The sequence below is a fragment of the Perca flavescens genome, chromosome 5, assembly GCF_004354835.1.
Source record: "Perca flavescens isolate YP-PL-M2 chromosome 5, PFLA_1.0, whole genome shotgun sequence".
Lineage (NCBI taxonomy): Eukaryota > Metazoa > Chordata > Actinopteri > Perciformes > Percidae > Perca > Perca flavescens.
The window spans coordinates 25430087-25450823 of record NC_041335.1 but is presented as its reverse complement, the minus strand read 5'-3'; the positions used below and the strand labels follow the sequence as shown (position 1 = coordinate 25450823).

Sequence of the window (20737 nt, the reverse complement as noted above, 5' to 3'; positions counted from 1 at the left end):
AACCATACATGCATCGATACCCAACAACAAACCAAACAAGCCTTAACAGTAGCCTAATTTAGACCCAATAGAAATATAGGGTAGGAGGTTCCAACTGTTGACTCATTTTTGATATGTAGACCATCCCGAGCTGTTTGAATTTGCCGATGAGTTCAGAAACAATTGTCCGTAAACACAATTGAAAGAAAATCTGAATGCAGAAGACTGTTTTTAATTTTTGTGGGGTAATTGCTTGCTGATGTTTTACTGGCAGTTGCCTCAAAGTTTTAGTTTTTTCATTCATAGTCACACTTTGGTGAATAAAAAAGTAACCTGATGACAAAAACAGTTGCCACTTGTGTTTGTGTAGTCAGTAGACGTCATCATGACTTCCAGAAAATCTTTAACATTTACCATTCTCTGAATTTTCACGTTTTGAGCTTTGCTTTTTGTCCCTGAACCCGAAACCCCTCAATCCCTCAACAAAATTGAACGTCAAGTTAAAAGCTGGATTTAAGTAATATTTGTAAGTTTTGATTGAAAAATGACTTGAATAATGAATCGATTATCAAAGTAGTTGCTGATTAAATATCTGTCAGTCGATTAATCGGCTAATCGTTTTAGCCCCAAAAACTACAGCTTTTAGTTAACATGAATTGAAAAGCACAACGCTATGTGAAAGTTTACCGTCTGACAACACAACAGAAAAAGAATCCTAAGAAATGTTTTATGGACAGGGAAAGTGGGCTGCGTCAGTAACGAGCCCTGGTAAGCATCTCACATTACAGTGGCATGTAGCAGTTGGCTGTGCATACGCAATGATTCATCAAATCTCTATGAAGCATAGCGCATCTACAATCGTTAAGATTCATGTGTCCCAGACCACAAACCATGCATACATGTTAAACATACATAAGTTGTATTCAGTACATTGAATAAGTAATTGCACCCCTTGTTTCAGCTTGTCTGCTACAGCGGGTTGAAAAAGTCTTGCTTGGTGTTGAGGGAGGGAGGGTGTTGAGGGAGGGAGGGAGGGAGGGATGAATAGGTGGGTGGGTGGGTGGGTGGGTGGGCTGGACGAGGTGCGTGATTTCCTCAGATCAGATTTCTGTCCATTTGATCCTAGAGAGGGTTACTATGATGTCACAGACTGACATCATATCTTCGTTTTTCCCCGCTGTGTAATATTGTCAGAAATGTTGAAATTGTAGCAATAATTAATACAATTTCTTATGTAGAGGTCATAAAACATGTTACAGCTACAAAATGTATGGTCTGCAGTGTTTGAGTCGTACTAAAACACATTTGCATAGCTTGCTTTGTTGCTCTCTGCACCTACACATTAAACCAACAGCTAAATGTATCAAGTTCAGTCAAGGGAGAAGGATGTTGATGGCTATTCTGGGAAATGGAAGTTGTAACTTCAGTTAGAATTGGACACAAGAAGTTCAGGGAACACAAGAAAAATATTTTATTGTAAACCTTGAAAGTATCCAGTTGTGGCTTCTTCCTTAGTATGCATCCTGCCAAACATGCCTGAAGATTGGACTGTACTGTGTGATACTTTTTTTATGAGTTGATTACAAGGAGTTAATTCATATTTTTCTGATTATTTGTTTCTAGTTATTTCCCAAACTTAATTAGTTAGGTAATTGATTTGGCTACAGCCATTCATTATTTCATTCATACAGTCAAAATCCATATAGTGAATGAATGAGGCAATACGTCTGCCAACTGATGAATCTGTACTCGACAGGGTCAGTAAGAGACATGACTTTCATTGACATGCTATTTTTACTTCTTGTGCTGCACTTGTTGACCTTTTGGCTAATTACTTATCATTGAAATCTAAACATATAAAACATGTGCTTTTTAAATTAATTTAATTGCAAGCGCTATATATATATATATATATATATATATATATAAGGAAAGGTGTTAAAGAGCAGGGAAGTAAAGCGGAAGGCAGACAAACAGAGCACAGGAATGAGGTCTTACTGCACTCATTTGATTAATGATATGTAGTAGGGCTGCCAGTATCCCCCAAGAATCATGATGTCATGTTTGGAAATCCTCCTGTCAGGCCAATAGGTGGCAGAAGTTGCCAACGAGATCCAATGAGATTTGACGGACATTCCACCATTTCCAGGCAAATAGGACAGAAACTTCCTAGTCAATCTCTCAAGTGCCACTTTGTCTGATAGCTTTCCACTCCAGTGAGAGGTGTGAGTAGATAGAGTGGGGGAGGAAAGAGAGAAGGGAGGGAAGGAGAAAATGAGAGAAGGGAGGTAAATGTCACTGAGAGCACTTCGTGATGTTTAAACATTTGCCAGCCCCACAGTTCGTCACTTCTTGGCAACTACCTTACTATGAGCAACAATAACAAAACAACAGTTCACAAGATTGCAAAGGAAGTAACCTCACTAAACAGAGGAGGATCATTTTAATCAGAGAAAGAACAACCTTGTAAATGCAAATGCATGTACTTGCGTATGCAATGTGATCGGACCCTTTGTAGTTGTGCGGTGCTGACAAGTTTGGTAAGCGTGTAGATTAGAACAAAAATGTTGAAGGGTTTAATGGAAAACATGTTGTGAAAAGAACAGCATTCAACTGAGTTAATGAAGTGTAATCAATGTTTAAAAGCCATTTTTATGGTAACACTTTACATGACGGTATCTACATAAGAGTGACATGACACTGTCATGAACCCTAACTTGTCAAAAACCGAATGACACTGAATGACAGAAGCGTTATGTCATAAATGTTTGACTTGTTTATAATGTTTATGACACGTTCATGACCGTGTCATGTCACTCTTATGTAGATACTTTCAAGTAAAGTGTAACCGTTATATATAAACGGTTTTTACACTTTGATTATATATAAATATATATCCTCTGTTTTCACTCTCCACTTTCCATCTATCTTTTTTTTAGTTAAAGAAACTTCCCTCCTGTTGGCGTGAAGTTTGTAGTTTCCTAATTAAAGGAAATCAGCAGCTGTGGTGAACTTGTGTTTAGTCAGTTGCAATGGATTCCAATAGTCACAGAGAAGCAAGATGCCCCAATGCTAAAGGAGCATGGGTTACATGGAGGAAGTGACTAGCATATCATGGTTTGTGGTGTTGAGTGAGGTTGTCAGCATCAATGAAGAGAGGGCGACAGCAGAAGCTGTCTTGTGGCAGTCATTCACCTCACTAAGAACCTTATTTGCCCCCATGGACTATGGATAAAGTAAGAAAGGTTGGATATGTTCTTCTAAAAGGGTAAGTATTTCCAGATCCAGAGTACTGTAGGTGTTTGCAGCCATGTTTAAGCCATAGTTTGTGATGCAGCACCTGTTGTTTATTCCCTTTTTTTAATATGTTAATTGCACGTAGCAAGTACACCAAGGCACATTCATTGCAAGTAAAAACTTGCTTTGGCAATGAATTGGATTCTGATAACTGATTCCTTTTTTAGAGTTTTGGATTGAAAAGAAATTGTATTTACTGTAAGAGTGTTGTTGTTTTTTTTGACAGGGGCATGATTGCAGAATGTAAAGGGACTTTATTGCCCTGAAATTAGCCTCTTAGGAAATGTCCTTGGCAGTGAACTAACTCAACTAAGCTTAACTAATCACAAGCACATGGCAATGTTTTGCTTCAGGTGGGAAATGGTTATGAGGTTTGGGTTAACCAATCCTATGAAGCAGGTGGGATTTGGGCAACTGCCCTTACATTACATTGAAGAAAATGCACAGGAATTTTTCAGATCTTATGAAAATGTATTTCCTCTTCAAAAGCATTGCCTACTGTCAGTAAGCGAAAGGACGGGCTGGTAGTGAAAGCAGAGGGGGGTGGTAGCTAAAGGGCCTCAAAGGCCGACTCATTTTGTGAGCAAGTAGGTCTCTTCCTCAAACTACTCACACTAACAAAGTTGCTGTGAACTAAACCATTGTGATCGGACTTTCTTGCTCCAAACTAGCACACAAAAAAGAAACCATATCTAGGTAGTTACTTTAAGGACTTTGGAGATCCACTCCGGTGTCCTAACAATGATACTGCGGATGTTTGACTTTTTGAAATCCATGTTTCATTTCATAATTTCCCCTCAAGTGATTGAATACCATTCAACATAAATATACAGTATATCTTGGTGTTCTTGGTTACTAAAAAACTACTGTCCACTTCAAGATGTTATGATACATCATTTTCAACACATAAATTAGACCAAGGTTCAATTGCCATAATGAAATAACATTGGTTGATTCTGTTTTTTCTAATGCAGTGTCTTGATGTGCTTTGTTCTGTGTAGGTTTATAATGTTCCAGAATGGATTTAAATACTTCCAAATGTTTAATAGTTTGTTCTGAATTCAGATTGATTGCAAACAATATTATTTATTTAATAGAAATGTTTTTGTATTGGAGCAAAGTAAGTTTATTTAGAACCTGAGAGAGAGAGATCGAGAGAGAGAGAGACTTATTGACTAGTTGTTGTTGGCATTTCTGTTATTAGGAGGTTTTCACATGACGACAGTAACGTCAGTTATGACAATGGCAACTCACAGAAGGTTGCATCACATCTGTCTACAGGAGCCGACAATATTAAGAAATATTGGAGTCGTTACTACCAGGGGTCACAGGGTGTAGTCTTCGTATTGGACAGCGCCTCGTCGGATGAGGACCTTGAAGCAGCACGTAACGAGCTCCACTCGGCCCTGCAGCACCCGCAGCTCTGCACCCTGCCTTTTCTCATCCTCGCCAACCACCAGGACAAGCCTGCTGCAAGGACGCCAAACCAGGTAATCTAGCTGGTTTACAGTGCTGTTGTTAATTAATTCCATCTCATGCATCTCTAACTGCAATTCACTTTTTCATAAAACATTACATGTCTGTCTCAATCGGAAAAGGCAGTTTTGCATTTGTTAATTTTACACATTTGACACCAGTAAATAAGTATGCACATACAGATGGATGGCACAATGGATCTGCTATGATTGTTAAAGAGTTAAAGTGGGTGGTTTTAGAGCTGAGCTCTAACTACATTGTGCATCATAATTTTGTCAGTCCCATAATTTAAGAACCGACTTTACCACTTTCTAGTGGTGGTGGCGTAGGGGGTTGTGCATGCCCTTATGAACTTGGGAGCGGTGTTGTTGGATACGTCACCCCAGGTTGGGTCTCTCAAGGCAAATTGGTCCCCTGTGAGGGGCCAAACTAGAGGGATCAAAAGATCTCTATAAATTGGTGTTTTGGGAAAAGAGAAACCTCATCCGGAATAGGGAAACCAAGGCCTCCTCCTGCAGCCAGGCCTTGAACAGGAGTTTGCAGGCAAGTCCCTTGTGGCTGGCCTGTACCAATTGGGCCTGGTAAGGCTCAGTCCCAACAAATAACATGGGGCTAATGCCATGTGGGTCACAACGTTAGGTGTTGGAGTCTAGTGCATTGCCAAGTGGGTGGCGGACCAAGGTGGAGGCCACTGCGTACTGACCCATAGCTATGATAAGTGATTCTTGAGATGTGAAATATCACCTGTCTGTGGTGGAAGGAGCCAGAGCTAGTATGCCCCCCCCACCCAAAACGTCCCCGTTTTGAGAGTTTCTGTTTTTATTTCTTGTCTTCCTCACCTGCGTCCTCTGATAACAGCTGACAGTAAATTGACTTTTTCACAGCGCTGTGCCAATAGTTCAATAGAGAGAGCAATAGAGAACATTCAGGGCATGTGCTTCCAAGATTTTACTTTTTTTATCCTTGCCAGTAAATGGTCCATGAAACAGCTTTGGAACTCTGGAGCACCGATTCCCACAATTTTGTGTTCCCCTATATGTTTACCCCTTAGTGAAGTATTAGATTCTGCTGTTATTTGCTGTTTGGCAGGTCAACATTTGTTATTTAGTCTTCAAAACTAGAGATGTGAATTATGACTAGCATCGCTATAGTTTCAGTAAGTCAGCTCATGTCATTTGACAATAAGCATGTAAGGCTCTGGATTATTTTAGAAAACATCAGCACTCAAAAGTTAAATACTCACTCCAGTTTCATCCATATTCTTTGACCGAGTTGTCTTTAGGGCTGCAGACTCCATATTGTGTTAGGCAGGTTTTTCTCTTCTAATCATCTCTGTATGTTGACTGAGTAGGGAGCAATGTACTTCTAACACAGTACCCCATGATTACACATCTTTTGTTCCAGTCATTTTTTCCTTTTTGTCTCAAATAGCAGTTTGCCACTCCACCAACAAACAATATGTAATAGTAAGAATATAGTAGAAATGTCATTAGTAGTCATGGAGTAGTAGGTCATGTCACCACCTCCCCACAGGACAGAATTAATCACTGCTTGTGGAGTCAGGAATAGCAGCATAACTATGGTTCTCTCTTTCTCTCTCTCTCTCTCTCTCTCTCTCTCTCTCTCTCTCTCTCTTTACTGCACACACACACACACACACACACACACACACAGACGTATACACAAGCTTGCATCATCTGCGGAGGCCGATATTTAAGGTTTCTGAAGGATAAAAAAGACCACCGGTGTTGCTGCTCTTCTGCAGTGGGAAAATAGTTCTGTTCCAGATTCTGTTGTGACCCGATGCATTTGTGGACAACCTATGACACCACCTGACTCGGTTTAACTTAGTTTACCTGAGCACAAGCCTCTATAGTCACAAAAACCCACTAATTTTATTGATATTTTAAATGGCAACCACTTGCTTTAAGCCCGACAACACTGGTCTCTATGTTGGACCTCATAACATAGCCTATTAATCCAGTCGGTGAGCTGCCCAAACTTGCACACTGGGCATAGCGTGATGTGTCCTCTGCCATATTCGATCAGTCTCTGGAAGTATTGACTTTTCTGAACGGTTTGCAAACACTGATGACACGTGAGACTGGCTTATGTCGCCTAAAGGCCTTTTTTGCATGCTGTAGGGGGGGTCATTTCAGTTTATAATGGATGACTTACATAAAGTGAGTTTATCACGATGGCAGAGGATGCTGACGTCAGTACTGAGACAGTTGTTTTCATACTATGTCTACTTCTATCAGCTAAACATAATTGGGTGTGGGGTAAATTATGTGTTATCCTTGTTGCTATTTTGTATTTATGTGTCTGTAGCATCACACTCTTTTTATCGCACATGCATCTTACATTAAACATAAAAGAATATATTTATACATGCCGACTGTAGCAATTTCTTATTTTTAATTGGAATAGAGTTACTATCAATTTCCTCTACAAAACAGGGTAACGTCCACATTCATACATCCTATTTAGTCCATTTATGATAAGCTGGTGATTTGAAATCTTAAGGCTTTAAAATCAGCCGTCATTGGTGACAGACATATGTAATTAATTCAACAGACGGTATAATAATATATTTGTACAGGGTGCTGCACTGGTTGAACTGCACCTCAGTTGTAGGTACAAAAAGATTTTGGCAGAATTTAGCATGTTAAGTGTGTATATATTCTTTGATACATTTGTGTGTTTAAAATGATGAGTGTTACCATGCCTGTGTGCACATTATCATCTGACTCATGGCTGTGTCACTGAAGGAGCTTAGTGTTCAGTGACTCATGAGTAACCTCTGCTAAGATGAAACAAAATGTTAGACCAACTATAAAAGAAATCATTGACTCCACCTCTTCTCTTAAACCTTGCTTCTTTGCTTCTATTCTGTAAGTTAAGCTCACGAACGCAGTTATAACCCTTGCTTGTTTTACTTAATGACAGTCTGGCTTCAGTTAATATCGTGTGTTATGCTGTTAAAAATAAAATAGAAAAATAGTAGAAATAGTAAGCCCACTGAACCACTTGAGAATGCAAGACGGGAAAACCCTCTATGTGTTAGCCAAACATTTGCTCAACATCTGCAGGGGTCTCTTCCTGGAGTTTATTTTCAGTTCTCCCCATGCTATCGTTTCGCTTTCACCTCCGTTATGGGACTTTGGGAAACATATATTAAAAATGAAATAAGCTATACGTCCTGTGATAAAACATTATGTATACAGCATGATGATGCAAATAAAATCAGAGATTGACCCTTACAGATCAAACTAACTAACTTACAGTATTAACAGTTCATGCATGGTGCTTAAAGCCACATATGATGACTCTGTTTTGCTCAAAATGGCTTTGTGTGTTTCCATAGAGTGCTGTGATGTCATATTGAAATCTCTGTGCCAGTTGCCCCATATAGCACCCTGTGAATATTTTTTCCAAAGCAGGGAGAAAATTAACATTTCTAAGCTTTTGTTACATATTACTCTCATGCAAAAATCCCCAAAATGGCAATACTAGCTTTATTCTATTAATGTATCATGCTGTATATGTTTTCTAAGCATATGACTCTGTTGCAACAGTAACAACCTCTATCAGCTATTAGCAGCCATCACATACCCACACGATCCTCATTACTAAAATGTATATTTTCTTCCTAATTGTAAATTAAGATTTGCTCGTAATTGTAATCTGTTACACAGTTGCGAGGGTCTAGTTGTGCTAACTGGTAAGGTACATTGTTTCTTAGTCCTCTAACTTGTGTATGGTGTGTTTTCAGGTAGTTTGGGAATACTTATGTGTTCACCTTACTTATTTATAAAGGTTGTCAAAATGCTCTACCGTAGAGCCGAGTTGCTTAATATTAAATGAAAGTTACACTAAAAGTACCAAGGTACAGGACATGTCAGAAACAAGTGGCAAACCACTCTTAGCACTGGGCTTTTGTGGTCCAGTGTAAGTGCAGTGTGTCTTCTCAGCTGAGGATAAAAGCAAAATTAAAGATATGCCACCTTCTATTTCCAAGATGTTATCATCCTCAGGATTGTTGGAAGCATCACAGCAAGACCTCAGAGTGAACCCTAGAAAGTGTCGTATTATGTACTGTGTGTCCAACTGCACTTCTCAAAACACTTATCACATTCGGTAACACTCATTTATTTAGGTTATGGGTTTAGGGTATGTGTGCTTGCACTGTGAATAACCTCTGATTAATGTGTTGCATAGCTGCTTTGTTTGAAGGGTTAGGGGGTTATGTGTCTACATTACAAAGTTTAAAATGTACAATGAAGCATACAGTAAGTGCTGTTTTTCTATTACCAGAAACCTGTTTTGTAGGAAAATAGCTTAAGAGAGTTAATTCCATCTATTGCTAGGACATTGTCAGCTTGTCCAAGTTCCCACATCAATACCAGTAAAAGTGGCTACATCAGTCATACAGCCTTGTCTTATTCATCAGGACCCAAATAATCTCACACGCGCATGTATTCTTAAAAGGTCTCCTATAAGACACCATATATACCCAGTATGATATGTATCTTTTCATTATTTATTAGCATTTCCATTAGCTTTTAAGGTCAGTGTTAAGGGTCAGTGCACATTGCTTTGAGATGTTTTGGCCAGTGGAGCTACTTCACTAAAACTTTTGCTTCATAGAAGCTTGACACTCATTATGTCATCACCAGGTTAGGCCAGTGACAAATAACAGAGTGTACAAATACTGTACTTTTGAGATAAGGTGAATATTTCTTAACCATGATAAGCTTGAACTGTAATAAATTCAAGTGGTATACAATACTTTGGTTACACGTTACTTGAAGGAATCTACATAAGAGTGACATGACACTGTCATGAACGTGTCATAAACATTATGAACAAGTCATAAACCTTTATGACATAACGCTTTTAGTAAGAGTCATTCAGTTTTTGTTATGACAAGTTATGGTTAGGGTTAATATGTCATGACTGTGACATGACATGTGTCCATGACCGTGTCATGTCACTCTTATGTAAATACCTTCAAGTAAAGAGTTACCAATGCTTCTAACAATATTACATTGCAAAATGGAAACAATCGCATTTGTATTTTTTGTATGTTCTTGGCTTTAATATTCTGCAGATACAACGTCAAAGTCATCTGAAAGTAAATGTTTAAATATTAGCGAAATGCAGGTAATGTGTAAAGGTTGTAATAATGTTTAAGAATACTGTAATCCATAACAGTTTTAAAATAACCTTTTCAACTAGAGTCATAACCTTTGATCCACCATAACAATTTGCTCCGGAAAACTCAGTCTGGTTACATCCTTAGTAATCCCTTTGAAATGTTTAAACGATTTAAGCATGTCTAAATGTTTATTAGACAGGTCACTCTGAATTAAAACAAGAAGTCATGTGTAAGGTTTTGTATATACCATATGTGATGTATGGATATAATGCTGCAGGTCTTGCCACAGTGTTCCCCTTCTATCCCCTGACTCAAGTATCTTCCACGTGGACTACTGTTTCATAGGGACGCCCTGACATTTAGAACTGTCATCAACTTCTTAGCGTTGTTGATGCATATGGGGACAAAATTGGATTTATTCAGGTGAGCGGAGATTGAACTAAACTAAATGTGACAAGTAAACATATGTTTAATATTTTACGTGCTGATATATTGTACCCATCTAATTGCAACTCCGAAGGATCCCTGCCAACAAGTCAAAAATAAACTTTCACCCAAAAGAGTAATTGACTTTTTACATGCAAACTTCTAAGCTGGTTGCCAACAAAAACATAATGGTATTTGAGTACATTCTGGATCAGTGTTGAGTCGGGGTCATGTGGGATGATAAACTGCAGTGCTATTTTAAAAAAAAAAAAAAAAAAAAAAAGAAGAGTTTTATGTCAATTAGGTTGTATATACAACATAACAGTGATCTGAAAACACGGATACATAGCTTTCTGAGGTTTAGAAAGTTAATTAAAATAGACAATCATCAGAATGGAAAATACATGTACATGTATATTCCATTCTGATGATTGTAAAAAATGTAAAAAAAAAAAAAAAGAAGGAAAATTGAAGCTTTGTTGTTTCGGGCTTAATCTACTTAACAAAGTGGCTAATGCAGTTAGGAGATAAATTTTTTTCTAAACTGGAATATTCTGAGGCACATTTTAACTTTGTTAATTGTTTTCATATCTATCTATATATTGTGTGTGTTTTATGCACATATCTCTCAAACAGTTAGTCCGATGGATTTCAAACTTGACAGGTGTCTTCCTACGGGCACGAGTAAGTGCAGTGCGAAGTTTGACGTTGTTTGGATTAGAAATGCAAAAGATATCGTTAAATATATAGGTAAAAGAAGCACAGATTGGCTTTTACCGCTCTAGCCGCTGGCCACTCCCCCTCTCACCCTGAGGACCAGAGACAGAGCAGCGGAGTTTTGGCAGTTTAAATGTGACGTACACCTCAGACCCACAAACATGTGCAAAGTTGGGGCGGCCTCTAGCTCACCCAGTAATAGCATTCGCCCCATGCTGGCTGTGTCCTGCAGCGGCGCGGGTTCGAGTCCGACCCGAGTCTTTTGCTGCGTGTCATTCCCCCATCTCTCTCCCCCTTTCCGGTCCCAAAAAGTAATCTTAAAAAATAAATTAAAAAATTTGCAAAGTTGCACTTCTTTGACTTTGAATAATCAAACGACAATTCCCGAATTTAGGAGGGGGGGGACTCTTTTCCTGCTATTGTATTAAATTGCTGTGAGCTGTCAGAACATAACGTAATCTCGGAGATGTATGTGTGGAAATGAACACCCCTGCTGAAATGTTCATATCGTTAACAATCATACGACACAAGATCTCTCTCTCTCTCTCTCTCTCTCTCTCTCTCTCTCTCTCTCTCTCTCTCTCTCTCTCTCTCTCTCTCTCTGCATGCGCACACATACACACACACACACGGTCCGGTTCTGGTGGTTGATTAAAGCAGATATTTGCTGATTAGCTCTCATAACGGGCCGGGTGGGTAGTGCACTGCCATGAGTCCATGACGCTAATGTCTGATTACTCCACATTGTCATTGTGACATTTTGTGATTACATTCTGAATCTGCAGCGTCCCTGTCAGGTAAATACAGTAGTACTGTCTTCCTCTGATGTAGACGTAGCCTACACTGTAAGTCAGTAGTAGGCTATACATTGGAGTTGCACATAAAGTGGTTTGGGGTCGTTCTGTAAGTAATTTTGGGCTACAATTTGGTTTTGAAGAATTCTACAAGCAGCAGTACCACAGGCCAAGCAATCGCCCATTCCAAACAGGCACATTTTCAACGGGCACTGCACTAGTTTTTGTAATTTCGGAAACTTCAAGCCTCAGTTGCCAGTGACATTCTTTGAAGCTTTCTCTGGCAAATTTTGTTAAACATCCGATATGAAATTTAAAAGGATGCTGTTTTTAAATACCGAAGCACACATTGCCTTGGGAAATTATGATGTGGTGTATAATGTTACAGCCATGGATAGAAGTCTGTAGAGAAAGCAAGTATGTCTGTTACTGGTCTGTACGTGAGCAAAATTAGATTAGGCCCACAGATGAATGAAATTATGTATTTTTTATTCAAACATCTATTGGATTTTGTAAACGTCCCGCTGCAGACCCCTGACTGTCTCCATTTGAACTATGCAAACCTCAAAAGACAGCAGCTGCATTGCAGGTTCTTGTTTCTTGTGAAAGTTTGACGCTACCCATGAAACAAGCCCAAATGTAGTTGCACTAAAGTCTGTTGGCAGCTCTTCTGGTGATGACACTGTACACAAATGACATCTCCGTGTTGTTTCTTCTCACAGCAAACACTGTTGACAGAACAAGGTGGCTCATTTCCTTAACAAACACACATACTTGCATTTGCTAGTGTTTTCTGGGGCACTCCTTGTTTACGGTGTCACGTTAGTGACTTAGGGTGTTTCTGGCACTGCTAGAGCGAGGGGTGAGAGAAGGTGGCGGTGGGGTAGTACAGCTCAGCGGCCTCACTGGGGCCCTCTGTGCTGGTGCAAGTGTTTTTCAGGGGCAGGGTGGGTCTGGAGTAGGCAGAAGGAAATGTGGGACAAAATTCCTTGTTGACATCAATCTCCTGCCGTTGGGGGGCCCAAGGAAGCTGGGGAGGAGTGGAGTGGAGGTTACCCTGTTGATATAACACCTCAACAAAGCAGGTCTGTTTGGATGGATGGACCTAATGGACTGCGTCCATGAGGGGCTCTTGATTTAGAAAATGCTGTAGACAGAGGTAGAGGTCTTTTTTGGCTCTGTTGGAGTTTGTGTTATCTCAGGAAGAGATGGAATACAGAAGTTAACTGACGATACACTGCATAAGAGTGCAACAACAATGGAGCCCAGGAGCGAATCACAGAGAGGGGGTTAAGGGGGAGAACGGGGTTGAACTTGTGTAAAAACAGGGAGAGAATACATAAAAGATGGAGATAACGAAATAATATGGTAAAACGAGGATAAGGGGGAGGCTGCAATATCTAACCTTTAGAACCATGATGACGGCTCCCCTCCAAGGTTGAAGGTAGAAGCACTGAAACACTGCAGTCCCCAAATAACTGAACAGGAAAAGCACCCCCTCATAGTCTTTCTCTTCTTCTTTCACACTCTCAATCCCTCACTTCCACACGAATGCACACATGCATTCTCTCTCTCTCTCTGTCTCTCTCTCACACACACACACACACACACACACACACACACACACACACACACACACACACACACACACACACACACACACACTCTCAAACTCAAGTCAATCCAGCCCCAGTACTGTTATGCTTTAGTTCATTATGAGGAAAACAGTGCCTGGTATGAATTGAAGCACATGTGTTTCCAGTGTACCAAAGCTAAATCTGATGTTGCTTATGCATTGTGACAAAGTAACACCGCACAGAACAAGCAGCCACTCAAATGCGTCATACACTATCGGGCTTTTTCGGTGCCGCACCAGCAAAAAGAATCAAGTGAGTCACAGAAGGTTGGTGTTAATTGTTAAGTTGTGTTTTTAAACATTGTTCTAGATCTCGTCTCAATTTCCGGAAAATGAAGAAGACTGTACAAAGAGGCAGAATGGAGACGGTGACAGATTTTCACCTCCTCACCAGCCAGCAAGCAAACAATCATTAATCATCAGTTTGCCATGTTTTGACAGAGACAGACAGCCAGACACACACACGCACATACACTCAGACACACGCGGGCACATTGACGCAGACATTGTTTCATTTGTGCCATGTTTTCTGCCTTCAGCTGATACTAGAAAGAATAATGTTCCTCACAAAAGGAATATTGTCTCGGCTGCTGTTGACACAATCACAAGCCATGCTGAGAACTAGGGTTTGCACAATATTGACAAAATGTGATATTGCGATATATCGATTATGAATACTGCGATATAGATATTAATTTCGATATTTTTAAACATATGTTAAATTACAAAAGTGGGAAAATGCATCAAAATAGATTCATAACAAATTAAACAATTTTTTTTACAACACAAGGCTTATTTCAGCTGACAGTCATATTGGACTGGTACAACATGAATAAATAAATAAGGACCATGTCTACAGGACAGGTTTTACTGGTTGTACAGTATAAAATAAATAAATAAAGAGAACAGAACACAACTTTTCTTTTGCTTTTCGGATTCGTTCCGTTTTGTTGTCTCTATCTATTTCTTCACTTACACTGTCACTCTGTCGAAATGTGCACGCACACACGTGGTACGCTCCATAGGGTTTGTCACGTAGTGGACCCGTGCGCTAACATATGCAAGTGGCACGGTAACTGGCCAATGAAATGATCATTATAGCGTTTCAAGCGGGCTCTAAATCAAACACAACTAAGCCACACAGCCAACTGACGGGACGCAGCGCTCCACAAATTAAAAAAATATTGCGCAACGTGATATCGCGATAACGATATTGAGTCGATAGTATCACGCACCCCTACCGAGAACATCTCACTTGTTGTCAAGATCTGCTTAAACAAGCCTTTTCGTTTTACAGTAGGTCAAAGCACAAGCCTGTTAGAGGTTGAGTTCTACTGTAAACCACAGCGCTTTCCTACAAACTCTCCTCATCACAAGTGTGAAACTGTAAATTATCATTATGCATTCAATTTCTTACTTACACATGGATTATTTTCATTAAACATGTCACCTGGATTACTTTATCTCAGTTCTAACTCGATATAATTGAATGTCTCAATGAGTTTTGGATTATGCTAACGGAGCATAGGTGTTGGCTGTTTACTTTCACTTAAACGTCTCTATGAATTCTATGTTGTAACACTTACATACTGTGTATATCTAAATGTGTCAGAGGGACGCAAACACACTGAGAAGGGGTGATAGACAGTGAAAGAAAGCATTACACATATCCTGAAATGCCATCTGAGGAGTGGACTGCATAGATGAAGTCACTGTTGGCTTGTTGCCTTGGATTTAACCCTTCATTTACATGTTCACATTAATTTTTTATTGCATGGTTCTTTCTAATTTATACTTATTCTGCACTGTGGTGCATATCCTTCATTTTCCTCTGTGTCTTTACTCTGCACTTACAGTGTTATTAACATTTTTTTAATCATTTGTATTTAAATCAAAGCAGCTAGAGGGAATTCCAGCTTTAAAATAGAAATCTGTAGCATTTTAAAGGTCATATTATAAAGTTCGTTGGGTCTTAATTGCTTGTTTTAGATCCTTAATATTGCATAGGAAATTAAGAGGATATTTATTTTCCTGTTCTTAACACTAAAGACAAGAAGTTTCAAACCCCCAGCTTCTCTATATTTTTTTTATTTTTTTTAAACCTAAACCTGAAACACAACTCCTTTCAGAACATTGTGGTGAAATACTGGCTATAAACTGTAAGAGTTGCACGTAACAAATGGTACTGCTGTGCCTTGTTTTCGCAGAGTATACATAGCTTAATGCAAAGTCTTTCAACCCTTTTGTCATTTTTTTAAAAATATTTTCATGTCCTCCTTTCTCTTTCCTCACTTTTAAACTCCCACTAAAAGTATGCTAGCTTTTGCCTCTAAAAATGTTGACAAACTGTAGCATGAGAAAACCTATAACTCATTGGAAGGCTTGTTTTCTGGAGAGAACACCCTCACCAACCCCACAGCTGAGTGGAGTTTTTCTCCGCAGCCAGTTTCTGTTCTCCTGTGGTCCACTGGAATGTGGCTCACGCAATGATGGAAAACCCACAACCAACAAAAGTGTTTTTTTTCCATTCAAGGGGTCTCATTGACCAATGCATGTGTGCCCCTTCTGGATACACACAATAAAAATCAGGGATCACTTGCACAGCAGGGGAGATTAAATAGATCACTGGTTGACAAGTGTGATTGCATGTTTTTGCCAGGTCCTATAATTAATGGACCCATTGTGTGAAGGGTTGTACTTCTACATGACTGTTTTTTTTATTTCGCTATTGTGTCTATGCTTGTCTAATTTTACGTCTAGTAATTTCAAAGAGCATACGTTGTGATAACATGGCATAAAAATATAAGTATTGGATTCTGCAGATGTTTTTTTTAGTCTATTGTTGGACCCTATCCTTTCACCAATGTCATTGGTAATTTTGTGAACACTTGTGTTTACTCTCGCATTTCTGGAATTCACACCCAATTCATGGAGATGTTCTGATCTGTCAGTGACAGCTAAAGGTGAGGCCACCGCCAGAGATTAAGAGGTTGGATGAGTCATGGTGAAATGGAAGTAGTTAGCCAGGCTTTTTTGTCTCTATTATCAGGCTTCCTGAAATAAAGTGGGTGGAGTGGGGGCATGGGGGCTGGGCCTGGCCCTCTGTTTGATCATTGATCTCCATGACCCCATTTGAAGGGTCTTAATCTCTCGGTTGACCTCCTCAAGGATTTTTCTGAGGAAGGGTGACAGGGGTGGATGTTGACTGGGAACCATCTAGAGAGTGAGGATGCTGTGGGGAAAGTGACGGGGGTGTTTTTCCACTTGAGTGGAGATACAGGGGTGTAATGAGCCTGCTACGTGTGTGGATACACGTGTGTGCACATGCACAAGTCCATGCAAACCTTGTATGAGCTGTTTTTATTTTTCTGACTGCTTAACAACAGATACACATTTTTGCCTTCAAAGTTTATATAGGCCTAGCTCACTCACGCTCAAGGTTTTGTTGTCTCGCAAAAGCATGCCTTTTCTGTACAGGGTTTCTATTGTGCAATTCCTGGTATAGACCGATCTGCATCACGTTGTTTAGACAAATATGCCTCCACTACTCTTTTCCTAGGGCTGCACGATATGACCTAAAATCGAAATCACGATTCATTGCACATTTTACCTCGATAACGATAATTAATCACGTTGTTCTAAATCATCTTTTCTGAAGCCACAAGTTGCTCACTTGACTCGGACTCAGCGTTTGAGTTATCCTCCATTATGCTTTGCATGCAGCTGACTGGTCCGGGAGAAGTCACGTGACTACACATGCGCCTATCAACGGGAATAAATTATTGAAATTATCGTCATGGGAAAAATATGTTGATAACAGCTTCAGAATTTTGATTTCAATACATTTTCAATAAATTGTCCAGCCCTATCTTTTCCCCTTTCTATGTACTTTCTTTACCCTAACCCATAGACTGAACATGAAGCCTTCCTCTAAGAATGTTCTTCCATCATGCAAATTTCTAACACTATACCCAAAGAAGTTTTAAGGCTAACTTTCCTCCAGTCTTTGTGCCTCAAGTCTCCAAGGCACTATTCTCCATGACAATGAGAGGATAACGCTGTCTCTTGTCTTCAGGGCTCAAACTGAATGTTGTGATAAGACAACCAGACTGCACCCTTTTACATACATCTGCCCCACAATTGAGCCGCTCCATACACTAAACCATTGGCATTGTCTATTTCCTTCTCTGGTGATAATGGACAATGGTCTGTTTGGAATATTACCATAAAATGTTTTGTCCTTACGAATGGTGTATAACAGAAGTGACAGGGGAAATGGCATGTGGCACAGCCTTTAACTTTGCTTGAGACAGTTTTTATGCAAGTAAGTACGTAGGATTTCCCATTACCTTTAGATATTGCTGTTACAAAAACGGCTGAAAACAGTGAGTCAAATACAACTTTGTTGTAGCTGAGCAATGGACAATCAGGTACTGGGGATCAAGAGCATTTAGTACAGTTTATTTGCCCAAACATTAGATGATGTCATTGTTTGTGACTTATTTCCCAAGCTGTGTCCTCAGTTTAAGCTCACTTCAGCAGATTAACATCCAAAACACCCAAGGGTTGGAGCAACTGACTGATTCAGGTGTTCCATTTCATTTGATTACAGGGAAAAGCGCACACAGAGTTGTTTTGAAACCGGTTTTGTGCTTAATGACTTCTGAGAAAAGATGGAATTTGCAGCCTCCCTTCTTTTGATTTTTGTTTTGCTGACCTAAATCACACTTTTGCAATACAGTTTATTGAGGTCACTATGTTTTTCTTTCTTTGTAACTGCTCCTTCCCAGTACAATCAACAACTAATGATAAGGCATTTTGTGTGGATTGCAAACATCTACACGTTTGTGAGGAGAAGGAACACCATGGCAGGAAGAGCGAAGAGAAGAAGAGATGGGAATGTTTTCATTTGCTTGTCTTTGGTATTCAGGCCAGATAATTAAGTTGCTCTTTTAACTTGTCTTTTCTTCAAGACCTCCAGATGCGCCCAAGTGTTGTCAGACAAGGTGTGTCGCTCTAACACGCCCATTCATGAGCAGCTGTGCGGATGTGCTCATTTATGCATGCATGCGCGCACCCGTGAAAATCAAACAGTCGTGTTTTACATCAACAAACCTTTCCACCATAATCTCCCTTCCGCCTTGTGTCACACTCCCACACACGCCATGGGGTTATGTGGTCAATTCACTGCTCACCCTCAGGAATGCAGCTGCACTCCGACAACACCACGCGTAGATACACACATACGCAGACGCTGTGGTCTCCCTCTCCTTTACTGTCCTCAGCTGGAAAGGTTTAGAAAACTAACTTACACAAGATCCCTGGGAAGGAAACCGTGAAGAATGGATTTGATGTGAGGAGGAAAACCACAGTGCTGGGTGAATTGTGATAATGACAGACGGAACACTTCCTGGCTTCTTGTTTTGAGGGGAGATACTGATCTCAAGCAGTGTTACCTAAGACACTCAGTGTAGCCATGCACAGAGATTACACTGACAAGTCTGAGGGAAAGGAAACGCAAAGCTGCAAATGAGAACAGTATTGTGGCAGAACGTCAGTGGCCCAGACCTCCCCTTCTGCTTATCTCTCTGCTCATCGTCTGGGGCTTTTTTTTCTCTTTTTTTTTTATCAGCACACCAATTGTATCGAGGCCACAGGGTTTTGCCTGTTTTTTTTATGTAGCTCTACTTGGTAGGTGTGACAGAACACAGTACTATCAAGCAGTCGCATCAGTGATGAGGAATTGATGGACAGCTCCAGCCCTTTTTTCATATACTCTACGCATATTAGATCTTCCTACGAGACAGTGAGGTTGCTTTTTTACTTTCAGACCCGAGAGGCAAACATTTCTGATTGTTGTACATAGGTATGGAAGCAGTGTGGAAGTCTATTGGATAACCGCAAAGTGACTTTGACTGCTGTTTGGTTCTTCTTGGTGGTCTGTTGCGCTTTGTGGATCTTAATTTATAGATCAGATTCAGGATTTGGCATTCATTTCATAGAGTGCACCATTGAGGATGATGGTTATTTGGTTCTTGATCTTGAAGATTTCCTGTCAGTTTTTCATAGAGATATAGGACTTTTTGAGTGTCACTCTGGTGTAGTATTGCTGTTTTGGAAAGTCCCCAGTGTTCTACAACTGGTACAGGACCTGACCACAAATAAACATCTTAATAACATTGAGTGGTCTATCAGAGTTTTCGCTACAAATTCAGGAATTAAGGCTACATGTGTTGGCTTCCTCCCGTACACTGCTGTTGGTGTATTGTTTTCCAAGTGGATTTCCCATGCATACTGCACACCCATACAATAGACACACTCACATTGCTATAATGATGCTCTGCACTCTGTAGAAACACCTCTGTGTTTTAGCGTCTGCATTCCTTCATGGCACAACCACCTCCAGATGTTATTCTCCTATACTGTACACATTTCTTTTCAGAAAAGGCAAGGAACCCTTGCTTGGATTGGATTTCCCCCCGTAAAGCCACTTTATTTGCCAATGTTTTTCATCTCTTCAAAAGACTTTGACATGGGAGCCCCTCAACAGAGCATTCTGGATAAAAAATTAAGGGAACATGGCCTCACAAACAAACTCTCTCCCTGTCCTAAAAAGACAAATGACAGCTTGTGATATATGACTGTGTAGTTTTATAAAAACCAAGAGAAGAACTTAACAGGTCCATCACAAGACCGACATGTCTTTAAGGTTTTCTGTTTTGCAGAAGAAATGTACTCTGAAATGCATTAGTCACCATATAGTGATTGTGATCTTTTCTAATCACATTAGACCACACACTCCACTTGTATTTTAGTTTTAAATCACCCTTTGTGATTAACTAATACTAATGTCAGGAATAGCACTCTTTTTCAACTCCTGCTTGATGGACTTAAAATTATATATTTAGTTACATCTTTGTTTTCCTGTCCATCCTGCAACCAACTTACCTCCTGTGATGGCAGACATGACTGATCTGCGAGCTTGTCAGGTACCATCACTGCAAAGCTGGTGCCATGTGAAGCCGCTGGCGGCTTGCCAAAAGCTAATTGTGCTAATTGGTGAGCGTCAATCCTGTAACAAGGCTTTGAGGGGTGACCCACCAACACAGATGAAAGCGCTCAGATTTGTCTTGTGTCAAGGACTTGTGGGTAATCGGTGCGTCCGTTGACCTGCAGGCCAGGAGGGCAGGAACACAGCGCCCTGGCCAGTCTGTGTGTGGAGAGAGAGGAGGACGGGGGACATGAACTGGA

The 20737-nt window shown here is 40.1% G+C and overlaps 1 protein-coding gene across 1 annotated transcript in view; it reads left to right on the top strand.

Annotated features, from left to right (window-relative positions):
• arl15a (ADP-ribosylation factor-like 15a) overlaps nt 1-20737 on the top strand; it is a 121195-nt gene that overhangs the window by 59997 nt on the left and 40461 nt on the right. The window contains exon 4 of the mRNA XM_028578301.1: nt 4558-4766. Coding sequence (XP_028434102.1) covers nt 4558-4766 — 209 coding nt within the window. The remainder of the gene's footprint in view (nt 1-4557; nt 4767-20737) is intronic.